Here is a 17,500-nt window from a genome sequence, read left to right as displayed (position 1 = left end):
TTTTACTGAGAAGGTCATTACCCTTCAACCCTAACGTAAAGAATATTAGTGGCTATATCAACATGATCTAGTAAGAAACAAAAACAACGATAAAAATCCCATAGTTACAGGCGTCTATGAATTACCTTGCAAATATTGTAAAGGAAAATATTTTGGTGAAAGTGGAAGAGGTCTAAGTACACGTTTAAGGGAACATAAACGAGCTTTTTCATTGCATTCACAAAGTAGCGTAACAGTGACACACACATTTAACAATGATCGTAGACCCGAGTGGAATGCAGCCATTATTATCTTCGAGAACCTAATTGTCAATTTTTACATACTCAGGTCGTTTGTAAGAGACTTTGATTTTAGGACAGGCTTTGTTTTTCCCTCACCTGATGCTACGCTGAATAGCATGCGGGAGTCTTTACCCATTGCACCTTCCACTCCTCCTGATGAGGTATTTGCAACATCACGTCAGCCCGTACGATGATCCAGCAGGATGGCTGCCACATATAACAACAAAGAAGAGGATATTACCTAGTTGGGACATTGACCACTTCAGCACCATGTCCGTTGGAGATCTGCCTACCGAGGGCAACCATTTTTTACTTTTTTGTATTGGTTACCTACATATATTTTATGTTAAATTGTTCATTCGACTGAAGATGAACCCAGAGTAGGGTTCGAAAGCTTTTACATAGTAAATGCTACAGAAAATATTTTTTCTAAAGATATTTCAAAATTGTAAAGGTTTGCAAAATGTACATCAGTCATAGTAAACATTTCGCTTGAAACTTGAAAAATTAATCTACTTGCTTCTAAAAAATTGTTTATTTTGAAATTTTAGCCTTTTTTTAGAAACTTGTACATAGACTTGTCAATGAAAGATTCAGGAATTATAAAATGGATGATTTTTACATTTACGTAGCTAAGATTTTAATGAGAAATTCTTCCTGCAGCTTTAAAATTTCTTATTATTTTATCTTTTTTTATTTATCAGAAGCATACACATTACACCTACATCGAAAGCTACAGTAAAAAAAATGGTAAAACAATACTTGAGTAAGTAACAATGCCTAGAATTTTTCTTTAATAATTTCACTCCAGATTACTAAAGGTATATAACTTCCCTCCAACCTTTATCTTTTATTTATGAAAATCATCATAAAACTTCGTCACAAGCTATACTAAAAGTATAGAACACGTAATATACAACAAAAATGAATTAACTACCGTGCAGTGAGCATCACTTTTAACATTCTTTCTGGACTTTAATAAGGGAATATAATTTTCACCCAATAGTTCCCTATAACATATTTCAATACGCAACAAGGCTTAAACTGAAAGTATAGTAAAAACGACGAAAGATGCATTAAAACTCGTCATGTTGACTTGACTTTAATTATTACTACTCAGCTTGATAAGAGAGTAAAATATTCTCCCAACATTCGCCCTCTTATTTGTGTTACTATATATTAAATACTAGTAAAGCGGTATAGCAAAAAATTACAATATATTAAAAATAAACTAAATCTCGCGCTGAAAACTTAACTTCGAATATTCTCGCTGTACCTCGAAAAAGGAATACAATTTTCCGCCGACATTTCTCACTTTCAAATATCTAAACTTCCACATCAAAATGTCTTCGTTCCATTTGGGGAGACGTCGTCTCTCAGTGTCCGATTCCATTAAGTGGATATCTTATTATCACAGAAATATCGAACCTTTACCAGCGTCAGCTTTGGCAGCGGTCCAGGGCAGGAAGAGAAGAAACTCATAAGATAGAGAAGGAATGGGGTTGAGTAATGATATGAATACACAAGACACACTATACTGAAATAAACATATAGTTTTGAGTGTGCACATCGAAAAAGGATATATTTGTGAAGCTATTTTGTTGGATTTCCTGTACATTTAAAGATTTTATGGCTATCGTATAATTAATACGCAGTTTTAAAATTATGCAAAATTAATAATAATAATAATAATAATAATAATAATAATAATAATAATAATAATAATAATAATAATAATAATAATAATCGTGAAATTAAATTTAATTCCATTTGAAATAAAATTTTTGTATGAAAGAGGCAAAATAACCTTATGCCCGAATTTCCTCCAAGGAAGGTCCAGGACTAACAGCAGGATTAGTTCTGCGGGCCGCGTAAAATTATAAATTTATTCTTTAAATCATCAATCTGTCCATTCAACTGAGCGTGAACCCTTGCCCTTTTTTACATAGGATTCAGCCCAGAACTTTCGTTCCCTGAAATATTTTCTTAAATAAAAGCAACGGTAAAATTAGGAGTAATCAAAAAACTTATCTCCATGGATTTCAGGTTAATTAGAAAATAGACTAATGATTTGTCGAAGTTTTCCCCATCATTTATGATGATTTAAACTTGGGATTTTTCGCTCATTAATAGTTTGATTGAATGTGAACTATATATATATATATATATATATATATATATATATATATATATATATATATATATATATATATATATACCATATAATATATATATATAATATATATATATATATATAATATATATATATATGACAGCATGGTTTAAGACCAACTTTGGGAGTTTTCGCTCCTTGAATAGTTTGATTGAATGAACTATAGATATATATATCTATATATATATATATATATATTTATATATATATGATATATATATATATATATATATATAGTTCACATTCAATCAAACTATTCAAGGAGCGAAAACTCCCAAAGTTGGTCTTAAACCATTCATTATCCTTCATGAATAAATCCTTCAGTATATTGGAAACAAGATGCCATTTGGTCTTAAACCATGCTGTCCTATCTCGATTATATATATATATATATATATATATATATATATATATATATATATATATATATAATATATATATATAATAATATATATATATATATATATATATATATATATATATATATATATATATATAATATTATATATATAATATTAATCGATATAGGACAGCATGGTTTAAGACCAAATGGCATCTTATTTCCAATATACTGAAGGATTATTCATGAAGGATAATGAATAGAATTGCTTAAATCTCAAAATACCTAAACTTTCAAACGCAAATCTTAAGACATATTTACTCTCCTTTCTCTTCAAATATTATGGTATCGATTTGACTTTCACTAACCACAGAGCTATTTAAAAGAAAAGCAACATGCATTATCACGAGAACTTTAATGAAAATCTCTCTAGTTAGAGAAGTAATGGTTCATTTTCAGGGTAAGTATGAACACACTGGGGTTTACAATTGCTGAATTGTAAATGTCCCAATGAGGCTTCTGTTTCTCCATAGTTCAGTGAATCATTTGTGGTATTGTTTATAATCTCAAAGACATACCAGAGAATCTTTCTCCATATGGAAATGTCAGCTAAACTTCCAAAAAAAAATCGTATGCTTTAGTCAGATCAGAGATTTTGAATTTCACACATGTCAACTAAACTCTTTTACACATTGTATCAGTAGCGTTAGTGCGTTTTTCAAACATTCAACGCAATGAAGAAGTTCAGAGCTCTGCTAGTTAATTGTAATTATCAACACCGAAAGCAATTAAAGGAAATGAAAAATATAACGGAGAAATATAGGAGCGCTTTCCCCGTCAGTCACGTTCGTCGATGAATCTTTAAGTAAAGCAAAAGGTTGCAAAGGCTAGGTTATAGTCCGACAGATCTAAACTGACAGCTTGTTTACTTCCGTGAGAAAAACCCTGTTGCCAGTTCTCTCTTGGCCTTTAAATCGTCCCCTTCTTAATTCCTCAGCCATCTCCCAGCGAAGGCAAATATTTGGACAGTACCTAATGAAACTGACCGTATAAATCATAATCCGTAAACTCGATCCTATTCTATTTGGTTATTACTTTTAAGACTATTTATTTTTTCATTTGTTATCACCTATACTCTTAAATTCTGCATATAATATTGCATATTTCATATGATGATCTTTTTCATTAAAAAGTAATAAAAAAATCGGTAATTGACCATTCAGTATGTAGTCTTTATGACATTTTCATACAATCTTGCAAGTAGATTACGATTACTTCTATTTATTCTTTTTAATTATTTGAATTTTCCGTCTGCCATACTATTCATTTCCTAAACAAGTTTGTAATATTTTGCATTTCATTGCTCTTCATTTTAGGTTTCCCTCTCATTTTCATTCATCAAGTTATTATTTACTTAAATTTCATTTCCTTTTTTCACTCACGGTCTGGACCGTATTATAACTCATAAATCTAATGTGTGTAACAATTTTTATTTTTATAAGGCTGTTGCACATAAACTCATTCATTGGTAGAGAAAAAAAATTATTTACAATAATTATCACAGGAATTGTAATAATATGATTCTATGCAAAATGTACATTACAAGAATCATCGTCGTCAGATGATCTTAGTTTAATAACAGAGATCCTTTGCAGCATCGCCTGTTTGCAAGTTTTCGGAATGCTTAACTGCATTTGCCCTTTTTTGCAGCGTGCTTTCTGTAGGAATGAATTAATTTCCCTACTGACTATTGTTCTCGGTAACCTAAGCAAGATGTAAATTCTTTTTGTCGATAGATTTCTCAGCGAGACCGGGCGGTGGGGCGGGGTTTTATCCAAAAGGGGTAGTAGCTTAAGAGATAATTCCTTTAAACTTCATGGTTTAATCTTGGAAGGGTTTAATAGGCTTGATAGTACCTGCATATCCCCTGTCAAAGGTAACAGGAAAAGTGGCAACGTCTTTTGAAACAGTTGTCACGTTTATAAATGCGATTTCTCATTTTATTTACAAATAAAATCATAATCACAATATGTGAACGCTTAAGTTCAGTAAAACATGCTAAAAACTTTAAACTACCGATTTATTGATTCATGTGTTATAAAGTAAGGCATTGAAAACTGGATACTGGTAGATGTGGCATCAGGTTCTTACCCCAAAGACGAAAACAATCTCTCAGTTTAGATCTGTCGAACTATAGTAACGACTTACACTTAGAGGAGGGGAGCGAAAATATAGAATCAGGAATTCTACATAACCCAGTGTTCTCTATGTTAATCCATATCCTGTCCCTTTTCCATCAGCGAAAAAATCCATCACGGAGAGATAAGGAAAAGAAGCATGAATAAGGAATAAAACTACTTATTTGAATAAATAAAAAAGAATAAATAAATAAAACCACCTCTTGTATTCACCTCAAGTAGATGCGTGGAAGAAATCTTGGGAAATCTACAAGGCAAATAGGCTACATCGCCGACGTTTACTTTGACGTCGATAACTGAGTTGTTCTGGAGATCCAGAGGAGGAAGGACGTGGCGGATGTTCCAGACTGGATCTGCATTGATTATGACCTCCCCTGGAAAACATGGAAAACCAGTTGAGAACGGAGAGAGAGAGAGAGAGAGAGAGGAGAGAGAGTTGTTCTGGAGATCCAGAGGACGAAGGATGTGGTGAATGTTCCAGACTGGATTAGCATATACAATGACCTACCCTGGAAAACATGCAAAATCATGTTGCGATCGGGGAGAGAGAGAGAGAGAGAGAGAGAGAGAGAAGAAGAAGGAGAGGAGATTTTGTTTATGGAGATCCAAAGGAGGAAAGACGTAGAGAATTTTTCAGACTGTATCTGCATTGACAATGACCTCCCCTGGAAAGCAAGCCAAAAAAAAAAAAAAACAAAAGTTTTTCAACAGAGAGAGAGAGAGAGAGAGAGACAGAGACCTTTGTTTCTGGGAGACCAGAGGAGGAAGAACGTGGTGGATGTCCCAGACTGGATCTGCATTGACAATGTCCTACTCTGGAAAACGGGCAAAACAAGTTTTAAATGAGAGAGAGAGAGAGAGAGAGAGAGAGAGAGAGAGAGAGAGAGAGAGATTGTTCTGGAGATCCAGAGGGCAAAGGATGTAGTGGATGTTCTAGACTGGATCTGCATTGACAATGACCTCCCCTGGAAAATATGCAAAAAGCAAGTTGTGAACGAGAGAGAGAGAGAGAGAGAGAGTTGTTCCGGAGATCCAGAAGACATAGGGTATGGAGGATGTTCCAGACTGGATCTGCATTGACTATGCCCTACCCTGGAAAACTTCCAAGAATAAGTTGCGATCGGAGAGAGAGAGTGAGAATTGTTGTGGAGATCCATAGGAGGAAGGGTGTGGGAGATGTTCCAGACTGGATCTGCATTGACAATAACCTCCCTTTGAAACGTGCAAGACAAATTGTGATCAGAGAGAGAGAGAGAGAGAGAGAGAGAGAGAGAGAGAGAGAGAGAGAGAGAGAGAGAGAGAGAGAGAGTTGTTGTGGAGATCAATAGGAGGAAGGATGTGTCAGATGTTCCTGACTTGATATGCATTGACAACCAGCTCCCCTGGAAAATGAACAAAAAAAATAATAAATAAACTTTTCAAAAGAGAGAGAGACGAGAGAGAGAGAGAGAGAGAGAGAGAGAGAGAGAGAGAAGAGAGCAGATTAGGATTTGTTGTTCGGAGAACCATAGGAAGAAGGACGTGGTGGATGTTCCAGACTGGATCTGCAATGACAATGACCTATCCTGGAAAACGTTCAATGATTTGTTGTGATTGGAGAGAGAGGAGAGAGAAGAGAGAGAGAGAGAGAGAGAGAGAGAGAGAGAGAGTTGTTCTAGAGATCCAGAGGAGGAATGGTGTAATGGATTTTTCAGACTGATCTGCATTGACAATGACCTCCCCACAAATCAATTTGTGACGGGGAGAGAGAGTTGTTCTGGAGATCCAAAGGAGAAAAAACGTGGCAAATCTTCCAGACTGAATCAGTATTGCAAATTTACCTCCCATGGGAAACGAGAAAGAAAAAACTTTCAACGAAGGAGAGAGAGAGAGAGAGAGAGAGAGAGAGAGAGAGAGAGAGAGAGATCCATAGGAGGAAAGGCTGTATCTGCATTGACAATGACGTCCCCTAGAAAACGCGCAATAACCAGTTGTGATTGGAGAGAGAGAGAGAGAGAGAGAGAGAGGAGAGAGTTATTTTAGAGATCCAGAGGAGGAATGGCGCGACGGATGTTCCGGACAGGGTCTGCATCGACAATGACCTCCCCTGGAAACGTGCAAAAGGAAGTTGTCAACGGGGAAGGAGTGAAAGAGGAAGACAGAGCTGTTCTGGAGATCCAAAGGAGGATGAGTGTGTGAATGTTCCAGACTGGATCAGTATTGACAATGACCTCTGCTGGAAAAAATGGAAAACCAATTTGAGAACGGGGAGAGAGAGAAAGGGAGAGAGATTTGTTCTGGAGATCCAAACGAAAAAGAACGTGGCAAATTTTCCAGACTGGATCTGTATTGACAATTTGTTACCTCCCCATCGGAAAATCGAGGAAAAAAGTTTTGGTTTCCACGAGAGAGAGAGAGAGAGAGCTTTGTTTCTGAGACCCAGGGTAGGAAGAGTGTGGCGATGTTCCAGATGGATCAGTATTGGCAATGACCTCCCTGAAAACGACTGGATCTGTATTTGAACCAATTTACCTCGCCAATTGAAGAACGAGGAAAAAAGTTTCACGGAGGAGGAAGAGGAGAGGAGAGAAGGCTTTGTGGCTGGAGACCCAAGAGTTAGGAAGGAGTGTTGGCGGGATGTTCCAGTTGGAATCAGTTATTGGGCAATGGACCTCCCCTTTTGAAAACATGAAAAACCAATTTGTCAATAGGGAGAGAGAGGGGGAGATAGATTTATTCTGGAGATCCAGAGGAGAAAGAACGTGGCAAATTTTCCAGACTGGATCTGTATTGACAATTTACCTCCCATGGAAAACGAGCAAATAAATAAGCTTTCAACGGAGAGAGACCCAATGGAGGAAGAACGTGGCGGATGTTCCAGACAGGAAAATGTTGGAAAACAAGTTGAGAGAGAGAGAGAGAGAGAGAGAGAGAGAGAGAGAGAGAGAGAGAGAGAAAGGTTCTGGAGACCCAGTGGAGGAAGAACGTGGCGGATGTCACTGGATCTGTTGGCAATGACCTTACCAGGAAAAAGTGCAAAAAACAAATTGTGAAAAGAGAGAGAGAGAGAGAGAGAGAGAGAGAGAGAGAGAGAGAGAGAGTTTTTTTTGGAGATCCATATTAGCAAGTACGTAGCAGATGTTCCAAACTGGATCTGCATTGACAATGGCCTCCCCTGGAAAATGTTCAAAAAGAAGTTTTAAAGAGAGAGAGAGAGAGAGAGAGAGAGAGAGAGAGAGAGAGAGAGAGAATTGTTCTGTAGATCCAGAGGAGGAAGGACGTCGAAGATGTTCCACACTTGATCTGCATTGACAATGATTCCCCTGGGGAAAACGTGCGAAAACAAGTTGTTAACGGGAGGAGAGAGAGAGAGAGGAGGAGAGACGAGGAGAGAGAGAGAGAGAGAGAGAGAAGAGAGAGAGTTGTTCTGGAGATCCAGAGGAGGGAAACATGACGGAGGTTCCAGACTGCGTCTGCAATGACAATGACCTCCCCTGGAACACGTGGAAAAACAAGTTGTGAACGGGGAGAATAAGATGACTGCCGTTTCAATAAAACAATAGAGCAGAGGCTCTAAGACCTGCAAATCTGCAACTCACCTGATGATTCGTGTTGCTTCTTGCTGCCAGCAAGAGATGGCAGCACCAGGGAGGTAAGGGCTGTCGCCACTAGCCAGAGAGTCTGATACTGTCGCAACATCTGCAAGTGATAATGATATTAATGAATAATAGAAAAATAAGAGAAACAACAGAAAAAACAACAATACCGATAACGATGGAAAAATTGAGGTTCAAAATATATCAAAATAGAATATTTTAAAGCAGAACTTCAAAATGATGATGATGATAATAATTTTTTTTTAACCAAATATCTTCAAATCTATTCATACTTTATGAAAAGCCACGTGGCTCTTAACATCGATATTAAACCTAAATAGACCAAAACTCACCAGAAATAAACTACAGAACACGGAGCCTATAAAACCTCCAATCGAGAAATCGGGCCCAGTTAGCAAAATCTCAGGTCCAAACAAGGGATGACTTCAGTTAGAATCAGTTAACTGAAAATGCAAACTCCCCAGGCACCCTGATTGGGGGAAATATTATTTCTGTGCTGCCAATCAGTGGCAAAGCTAGTTTGTATCAATGTTGCTGGTTCTGGGAAGCCGCGGTGAAATGAAAAATGAAATAATTGTATTAGTGGGAGTTTTTCATATTTCATTTTAGTGATAACTCGATAAGATTTGATTTCTGTTAATGCTGTATTGCCCAGAAATAATCTTTATTAATATACATTTTATTTGTCATTATATTCTTTATATCAAAACATACATTAGCCAGGTTTACTTGTAACTTACTCTTTATTTTGGGCTATGCATTGTGGATAAATATTTCATAAATTCCTTAGATTTAAGAACCTGCGTTAAATAGATGAAATTTTCGTGGGTATATAAATGTAACGTATTATTCAAGTTTGATTTCGTCCAAAAATATATCAGGTGTCATCATACTTTAAAGCAGTGGCTCTTACCCTTTTTATTAACACGCCGCCTGTAGGTGTTGGTTCCTCCCTCCAAGCCCCCTTCCATCTACGAATATTAACTACAGAATTTTTTATTTTTCCGTAGGGTTCGCGCCCCCCAGGTTGAGAACCACTACTTTAAAGAGGAGAACGTTCAGAGAATACAAATCCCTTCGTGAATTCATGGTGATACCTTTCTATCATTTGCTTTGGTTATGTAAAATAATGAGCTGATTTTGACTTTATTTTGTGTCGGATTCTTGGTTATATTCGCTTCTCCCATAATATTTTCTTACTTCCTTGCATAAAATCTTTATGTGTTCTTTAGTTTTTAAGTTTGCCTTTTTGTGTTGGGTTCATGTTATACACTTTATTTCCATATTTTAAGTTTAAAGTCTAACGCATTATTACAATTAACCTGTTTTTATACATAATTTCACACAAGTTAAGACGACTGTAAAGGTTGTAGAACCTTCGTTGGGAAAATAGAATTCTACAAGCCTAAGGATATCACTAGGGAAAATTGAATTTAAAGAAATAAGTGATGAACTGTAGATAATAGAAAAACAAAGAAAGACAAATACGATAAAAATACAGAGAAAAGCCAATAAGACCACAATAGTGTTACTCAGTACATTTATTTCCTTTAATAGTACAATTTGCATAATTTCCCGTTAAGTAATGACCGTGAAAAGGGATACAAGTTAGTTCTTACAAGTAAGCGATTCCGGAGATAACAGGCTCACCAGAGGAAGTTATCGGTAATCTATGAAACTCGCCAGATGTTCAAAAGGGAGGGAACATGGTTCGAGGAGGGAAACGTTTCAAAAAAGAAAAACATTTTGATGAGGAAAACGTTTCAAGAAGGAAAATATTCTTTGGAGGGAAACGTTTCGAAAAGGAAAACTATTCGGGAAAGGGGGGGGACATTTCGAGAAGGAAAAATATTCGGGGGAAAAACATTTCGAGGAGTTAAACGTTTCGAGAAGGAAAACATTACTGATGAGGAAAACGTTCCATAGAAGAAAATGTTTCGGGAGGGAAAAAGTCTCGGATAGGAGAGAAACTTTTGGGAGGAAAACGTTTTAGGGATGAGGACGTCTGGGGGAAGAAAACGTTTTGGGGATGAAAACGATTGCTGGAGAAACTTGTTTCGGGGAGGAAAGCGTTTCGGGGAAGAAAACTCTTGCTGGAGAAACTTGTTTCGGGGAGGAAAGCGTTTCGGGGAAGAAAACTCTTCAATTATGTCCTCAATTATGAAAACATTTCGGGGAGGAAAACTTCTAGAGATGCAGAACATTTCGCGAAGGAAAACCTTTAAAGGAGGAAAACGTTTCAATGAGGTAAACGTTTCGGGAAAGAAGACGAGGAAAATGTTTCCACTTGAATGAGATGAGAGAGGAGCAGGAAAAGGAAAATAATCCAAGGGGGAATTCTTGTTTTACGGATCCGGTTTCGCTTCGTTGAATCACTGATACTTTCGGTCAGTCAGTCTGTTACATGTTTGGATAAATCCTCATGCCGAGTTGGAATTTATTTGTCATAATTTGACATTAACGAATGAAATTACGTATGAATTCATTTACATGTGAATTCATTTGCTAGTAGTTTAGCTCGCTTGCTGTTGAATCAGCTTTCGTCATGTGCGGAAGAATTTGTTGCTTATGCATATGCGATTTTCACTTGATTATATTTTCCATAAATGAATATACATTATGCTGCAGGTATGAGTCTGTGCAATGAAAATTAATCGTTGATAATAATTATTATATTGATTAATCTTCAAATATATTCATTCTGAAATATCAGAAAAGAGAATGTCAATATCAAAGTGAAAACAATTAATTATGCTAAATAATGTACCCCCATTTCTATTATATCGATGTACTAAAAATTAGATTTTTCCGAAACAAATATTATTATTATTATTATTATTATTATTTTTTTTTTTTTTTTTTTTTTTTTTTTGCTCTATCACAGTCCTCCAATTCGACTGGGTGGTGGATTTATAGTGTGGGGTTCCGGGTTGCATCCTGCCTCCTTAGGAGTCCATCACTCTTCTTACTATGTGTGCCGTTTCTAGGATCACACACTTCTGCATGAGTCCTGGAGCTACTTCAGCCTCTAGTTTTTCTATATTCCTTTTCAGAGATCTTGGGATCGTGCCTAGTGCTCCTATGATTATGGGTACAATTTCCACTGGCATATCCCATATCCTTCTTATTTCTATTTTCAGATCTTGATACTTATCCAATTTTTTCCCTCTCTTTCTTCTTAACAATCTGGTGTCCCATGGTATTGCAACATCAACTGAGTGATACTTTCTTCTTGACTTTGTCAATCAACGTCACGTCTGGTCTGTTTGCACGTATCACCCTATCCGTTCTGATACCATAGTCCCCAGAGGATCTTTGCCTGATCGTTTTCTATCACTCCTCAGGTTGGTGCTCGTACCACTTATTACTGCAAGGTAGCTGATGTTTCTTGCACAGGCTCCAGTGGAGGGCTTTTGCCACTGAATCATGCCTCTTTTTGTACTGGTTCTGTGCAAGTGCCGGGCATTCTTCTATGCATGTGGTTTATGGTTTCATTTTTCGTATTGCACTTCCTACATATGGGAGAGATGTTATTTCCGTCTATCGTACTTTGAACATATCTGGTTCTTAGGGCTGATCTTGTGCCGCTGTTATCATTCCTTCAGTTTCCTTCTTTAGCTTCTCCCCTCTGTAGCATTGCCAATTGTCATCGCTGGCTAGTTCTTTAGTCTGTCTCATGTATTGTCCGTGCATTGGTTTGTTGTGCCAGTCCTCTGTTCTTTCTGTCTTTCTCCTGTCTCCTGTATATTTCTGGGTCTTCGTCTGCTTTTATTAGTCCTTCTTCCCATGCACTCTTTAGCCACTCGTTCTCACTTGGGTTTTCAGATATTGCCCAAGTGCTCTGTTTCGATGTTTTGACGCAGTCCTCTATTACTTAGTAGTCCTCTCCTCCTTCCTTTCGTGTTATGTATAGTCTGTCCGTATTTGCTCTTGGGTGTAGTGCTTTGTGTATTGTCATATGTTTCCTGGTTTTTCTGATTCTATGTCTGCGTAGTTCTGCCTTCGTCCCAGTCCACTATTCCTGCGCTGTATCTGATTACTGGCACTGCCCATGTGTTTATGGCTTTTTGTCATATTTCCGGCGTTGAGTTTTGACTTGAGTATCGCCTTGAGTCTCTGCATATCTTTCCTGATCGTGTCCTTTCATCTCTTGGTGTTTTATATCTCCTCCTTCCATATTCCCAGGTATTTGTATCCTGTCTTCATCTATGTGTTTGATGTTGCTCCCATCTGGTAGCTTTATCCCTTCAGTTCTCGTACTTTGCCTTTTTGTTAGTTGACTAAGGCGCATTTTTCTATTCCAAACTCCATCCTGATGTCCCCAGATACAATCCTTACAGTCTGGATTAGGGTATCTATTTCCTTGATGCTCTTACCATACAGCTTGATGTCGTCCCATGAACATCAGATGTTGATTCTGTTTGCCTCTTTCTTGAGTTGGTACCCGCATCCATCTTCGTAGTTACTTTGTCATGGGAATCATGGCTACTACGAAGAGTAGTGGGGACAGTGAGTCGCCCTGGAAGATCCCTCTCCTGATATTAACCCCTCTGTAGTCTTATTCCAGAGCTTGTAAGTATTTGTATTTCCAGTTGCGCATTGTATTTTTGAGGAAGCTGAATGGTATTTTCCTCTGCCCATATATTTTCAGGCATTCTATTTAGCCATGTGTGTGGTATCATTTTTGTCGAAGGCTTTCTTATAGTCTATCCATGCCATGCTTAGGTTGGTTTTCCTTCTCCTACTGTTCTTCATTACCATTTGTCTATCAGGAGCTGGTCTTTTGTGCCCCTACACTTCCCTTCTGCAGCCTTTCTGTTGGTGGGGGATGGTGTTTGTCTCCTCTAGGTAGTTGTATAGCCTTTCACTGATGATACCTGTTAGTAACTTCCACTTATTGGTAGGCAGGTGATAGGCCTGTAGGTTACTGGCTATATTTCCCTTACTCTTGTCTTTTTGTACTAAGGATGTTCTTCCTGTGGTCATCCATTTGGGTGCTTGGTGTGATTTGAGATACAATGCTGGAGTTGTTCTGGTCTTTTTTGTGCCCCTACACTTCCTTCTGCAGCCTTTCTGTTGGTGGGGGATGGTGTTTGTCTCCTCTAGGTAGTTGTATAGCCTTTCACTGATGATACCTGTTAGTAACTTCCACATTATGGTAGGCAGGTGATAGGCCTGTAGTTACTGGCTATATTTCCCTTACTCTTGTCTTTTTGTACTAAGGATGTTCCTTCCTGTGGTCATCCATTGGGTGCTTGGTGATTTTGAGATACAATGCTGGAGTTGTTCTGCTATTCGTGGGTGTAGGGCCTTGAAGTTTTTGAGCCAGTATCCATGGACTTCATCGGGACCTGGGGCTTTCCAGTTTGGCATTTTCTTTAGTTGGTGTCTGACTGTGTCTGTCGTGATGTCTGTGAATCTTTGTTTTATTCTCCCTGTTTCTTCTTCCTTGACTTCCTGGAGCCATGTTGCATGTTTGTTGTGTGATACCGGATTGCTCCATATGTTTTCCCAGAGTCTCTTACTTGGTTCGGCTTCAGGAATTTCTGGGTGGTTGTCTTCCCCTCTTAGTTGGCTGTATAGTCTTTTCTGGTTGGTTCCGAATAGTTTGTTCTGTTGGTATCCCTTATTCCTGTTCATGTACCGTTGGATCTTATGTGCTTTGGCCTTAAGCCTCTGTTTTACATCTTCTATTGTGTTATTTAGTCCCCTCTCTTGTACTTTGTATTCTCGTTGAGTTCCTCCTTGTTTTCTTGCTTCTTAAGCCTTTTTTTCTGCCATCTCTTTCAGTTTACTCAAATCAGATCTCATCACCATGATTTGCTTTTCCTAGGCGCCTTTTCCAAGGAGGTTGCTGTTTTGGTTTCTGTTGGGTTGGTTGTGCTGGTGGTGTTGGTGTTCGAATTCCATCAGTTCTGCTACTAATCTTGCTCCTGCATATGTCAAGTTATTTGTTTCTGTGATACTGGTGGTCTGTATTTATGCCCATTATTTCATTGACCTCACTTGTTTTCTCCCTTAATTTCTTGGTGTTGTAGGCTTTCATGGAGGGGATCTTTGTTCTCTCTGTATCTGGCTCCATCCATTGTCTAATCTTTTCTACCCATTCCGTCCTCTCTGTTACTTCGTCGGTGTTTCTTCGTGTGTCGTTGTTTGATACCTCATCCTCCCTGTCGTCTTCTGTGGCTTCGTTTCTCAGTTCGTCTTTGTGTAATTCGTTGTCGTGTGACATTTCCCTTTCCAGTTCATCTCTTTCTGTTGGGGAGAGCCAGTTCTTTTTCTTTATGTTCCTTACTTGGTCTGCCAGCCTCTGCTCTGTTTGGGGGGTGTTATTCCTCTCATTCCAGATGTTGACCAATCTTCTTCTATATCCTCTCTCCGTCGGGTTGCTTCTGATGTAGCATCTCCATATTTCCTTATTTTCTTCTCTTGTCCATTTCTTCCTTTTACTGTCGTTGTGGTGATCAGTTGCTTGATGACGACCTCCAAGTACCTGACCGTCTTCCCCTTCAATTGGGTTGAATACCTGGTTGCCGGACGAAGCTCCTCTGTTGCCAGAGGTTCCATTTACGTCGTTGTGGTTTATTCCTTCATTTCTTTCCATCATTGCTGAGTGAATCTTGGATGAACCTTGCCTACAATAAAGCTCCCATAATATCAACTTCTTCATAAACCCATACACCGGTCAATATACCTATATGTGTATCAATATATATATATATATATATATATATAATATATATATATATATATATATATATATTATATATATATATATAATAATATATTATATATATATATATATATATATATATATATATATATGAATAACTACACGAAGTATATAAAACGTGATACTATGTATAAATAAAGGTTTTTTGCCACGAAGGAAAAAAATGAAAAAGCGAGATCGCTTTTTAATTTTTTTCCTTCGTGGCAAAAACACCTTTATATATATATATATATATATATATAGTATATATATATATATATAATACGTTTACACAAACAATGTACTGGTTACTTTTTGTTAATCATGTAGTATATATATATATATATATATATATATATATATATATATATATATAATATATATATATTTGGCAAAAAGGGTGGTTGCAATAATATAATATATATATATATATTATATATATATATATATATATATATTATATATCATATATATATATATATATATATATTATATATATATATATTATATATATATATATATATATATATATATATATATATATATGTGTATGTGTGTAATTACGTAAACTGAAACTTTATAATTTCACATACGTACACACACAACCACAATACAATACACTTAAGAATGACACAATAACCACCTGGGCCACATCTTAAGATCTTAATGACCGTTGACCCGTTCGAGAGACTGTTGATGACCACTGGAGTGAAGAGCCTTAGGAAGGACTCAAGGACCTAATGTGTTCCCTGGTCCTAACGAGCGAAATTCTGACGCCTGATCGTTTTGTTTTCGTGGCCCCCAAATGAAGGTGGAAGTTGTACGGAAGAATTCCCGCTAACAAGAATGACACTAGTAAATCAATGATTTTCAGGGAGAAAACATGAATCATTCTATATGAGATTGTACTCAGTTCCGTTGTTTGCCTTAACTGATTTGTTTGTAGTGTGCTGTTGTCAATCAAAAAAGGAATTCACAAAATTACAAGGAAATTAAAAATTAATGGTTTGAAAAGAAAATCAGTGGTTAAAAGTTAAAAGAAAAATTTAAAACACTTTAAGAAGAGAGAGAGAACTAAGACACCAACCATCCAAGGCTAAAGACGAAGAAGGAATAACAAAACCTGACGTCCCAAACAAAAAGTCAGTTATGCCAAATACCGAGGTGAAGCCGTGGTGTTATTGTTCAAAGAGGGAAGTAGCCTTTTAATAAGTAATGACTCCAGAGTAGTTAGATTATCTGGGTCCTTCGTATATCCAATAATAGAGAAGTGCTGTTTCAAGACCTCTATTTTGCATATAGCAGCATGATTTTTAATGTTAGAAAACTGGTTGTTTAATTCTCTGGCCTGTACGAAAACTGAAACCCATGTGGCTGCAATATCTTGCTTGCAATAGCCTACGGGATAGGAATTTTTCTCAAAAAAAAAATAATAAAAATTCTATTTCATTATGAAAAGTTGGCCAGGTAGACGAATATTTTAATGCTCTGTGGACAAGAGTATAAATGGTGTTTAATTCAAAGGTTCTTTGGCATGAACTGTAATAGTTGTTAGCTAAACCTGTATAGGGCTTTTTTCTATAGACAGCTGTGGTGAATTCAGAATTGCTTCTTGTGATACAATAGAATTATCAATAAACTTTTAACCAAATTTCTCCAGCCACCATTGCCCAACTTTGATGTTCCTAAGAAACTGTTCTTTGCTTCCATCCGTTTTGTGTTTGATACAAATTCTCACGTAGACTAAAACAGATCATTGAACAAGAAATTCCCTGTCTTCAGTTAAAACTTATTTCTAATAGTCCATGTATGATAGGTTCATTTTTCAGCTGTAAAGATCGCTTGCAGTCCTTCATGAGATCTAATGTTGTATATAAATTCGCATGCCCTGGATGTCCGGGCTCTTAAATCGGATCTACTCGTAGGCTATTGCAAGTGAGATATTGCTGCCACATGGGTTTCAGTTTTCGTACAGGCCAGAGAATTACATAACCAGAGTTTTCTAATATTAAAAATCATGCTACTATATGCAAAATAGACGCCTTGAAAAAAGCACTTCCCTATTATTAGATATACAAAGGACCCAGATCATCTAACTACTCTGAAGTCATTACTTATTAAAAGGCTAGTTCCCTCTTTGAACAATAACACCACGGCTTCACCTCTGTATTTGGCATAACTGACATTTTGTTTGGGACGT

At 37.0% G+C, this 17,500-nt stretch overlaps 1 protein-coding gene across 4 annotated transcripts in view; it reads right to left on the bottom strand.

Moving 5' to 3' along the window:
- Positions 1-17,500, bottom strand: part of LOC135221640 (zwei Ig domain protein zig-8-like) — a 129,198-nt gene that overhangs the window by 31,483 nt on the left and 80,215 nt on the right. For 3 of the 4 annotated variants that reach the window (XM_064259322.1, XM_064259320.1, XM_064259321.1), the window contains 2 exons: positions 8,571-8,670; positions 5,206-5,366 (listed from right to left, as the gene is read on the bottom strand). In XM_064259322.1, coding sequence (XP_064115392.1) covers positions 5,206-5,366; positions 8,571-8,670 — 261 coding nt within the window. Of the gene's footprint in view, positions 1-5,205; positions 5,367-8,570; positions 8,671-8,920; positions 9,129-17,500 lie in introns of all 4 variants that reach the window. The other variant, XM_064259323.1, reaches the window with a different exon arrangement.

This window comes from Macrobrachium nipponense, chromosome 3, assembly GCF_015104395.2.
Source record: "Macrobrachium nipponense isolate FS-2020 chromosome 3, ASM1510439v2, whole genome shotgun sequence".
NCBI lineage: Eukaryota > Metazoa > Arthropoda > Malacostraca > Decapoda > Palaemonidae > Macrobrachium > Macrobrachium nipponense.
This window is presented reverse-complemented; position numbering and strand designations above follow the sequence as displayed.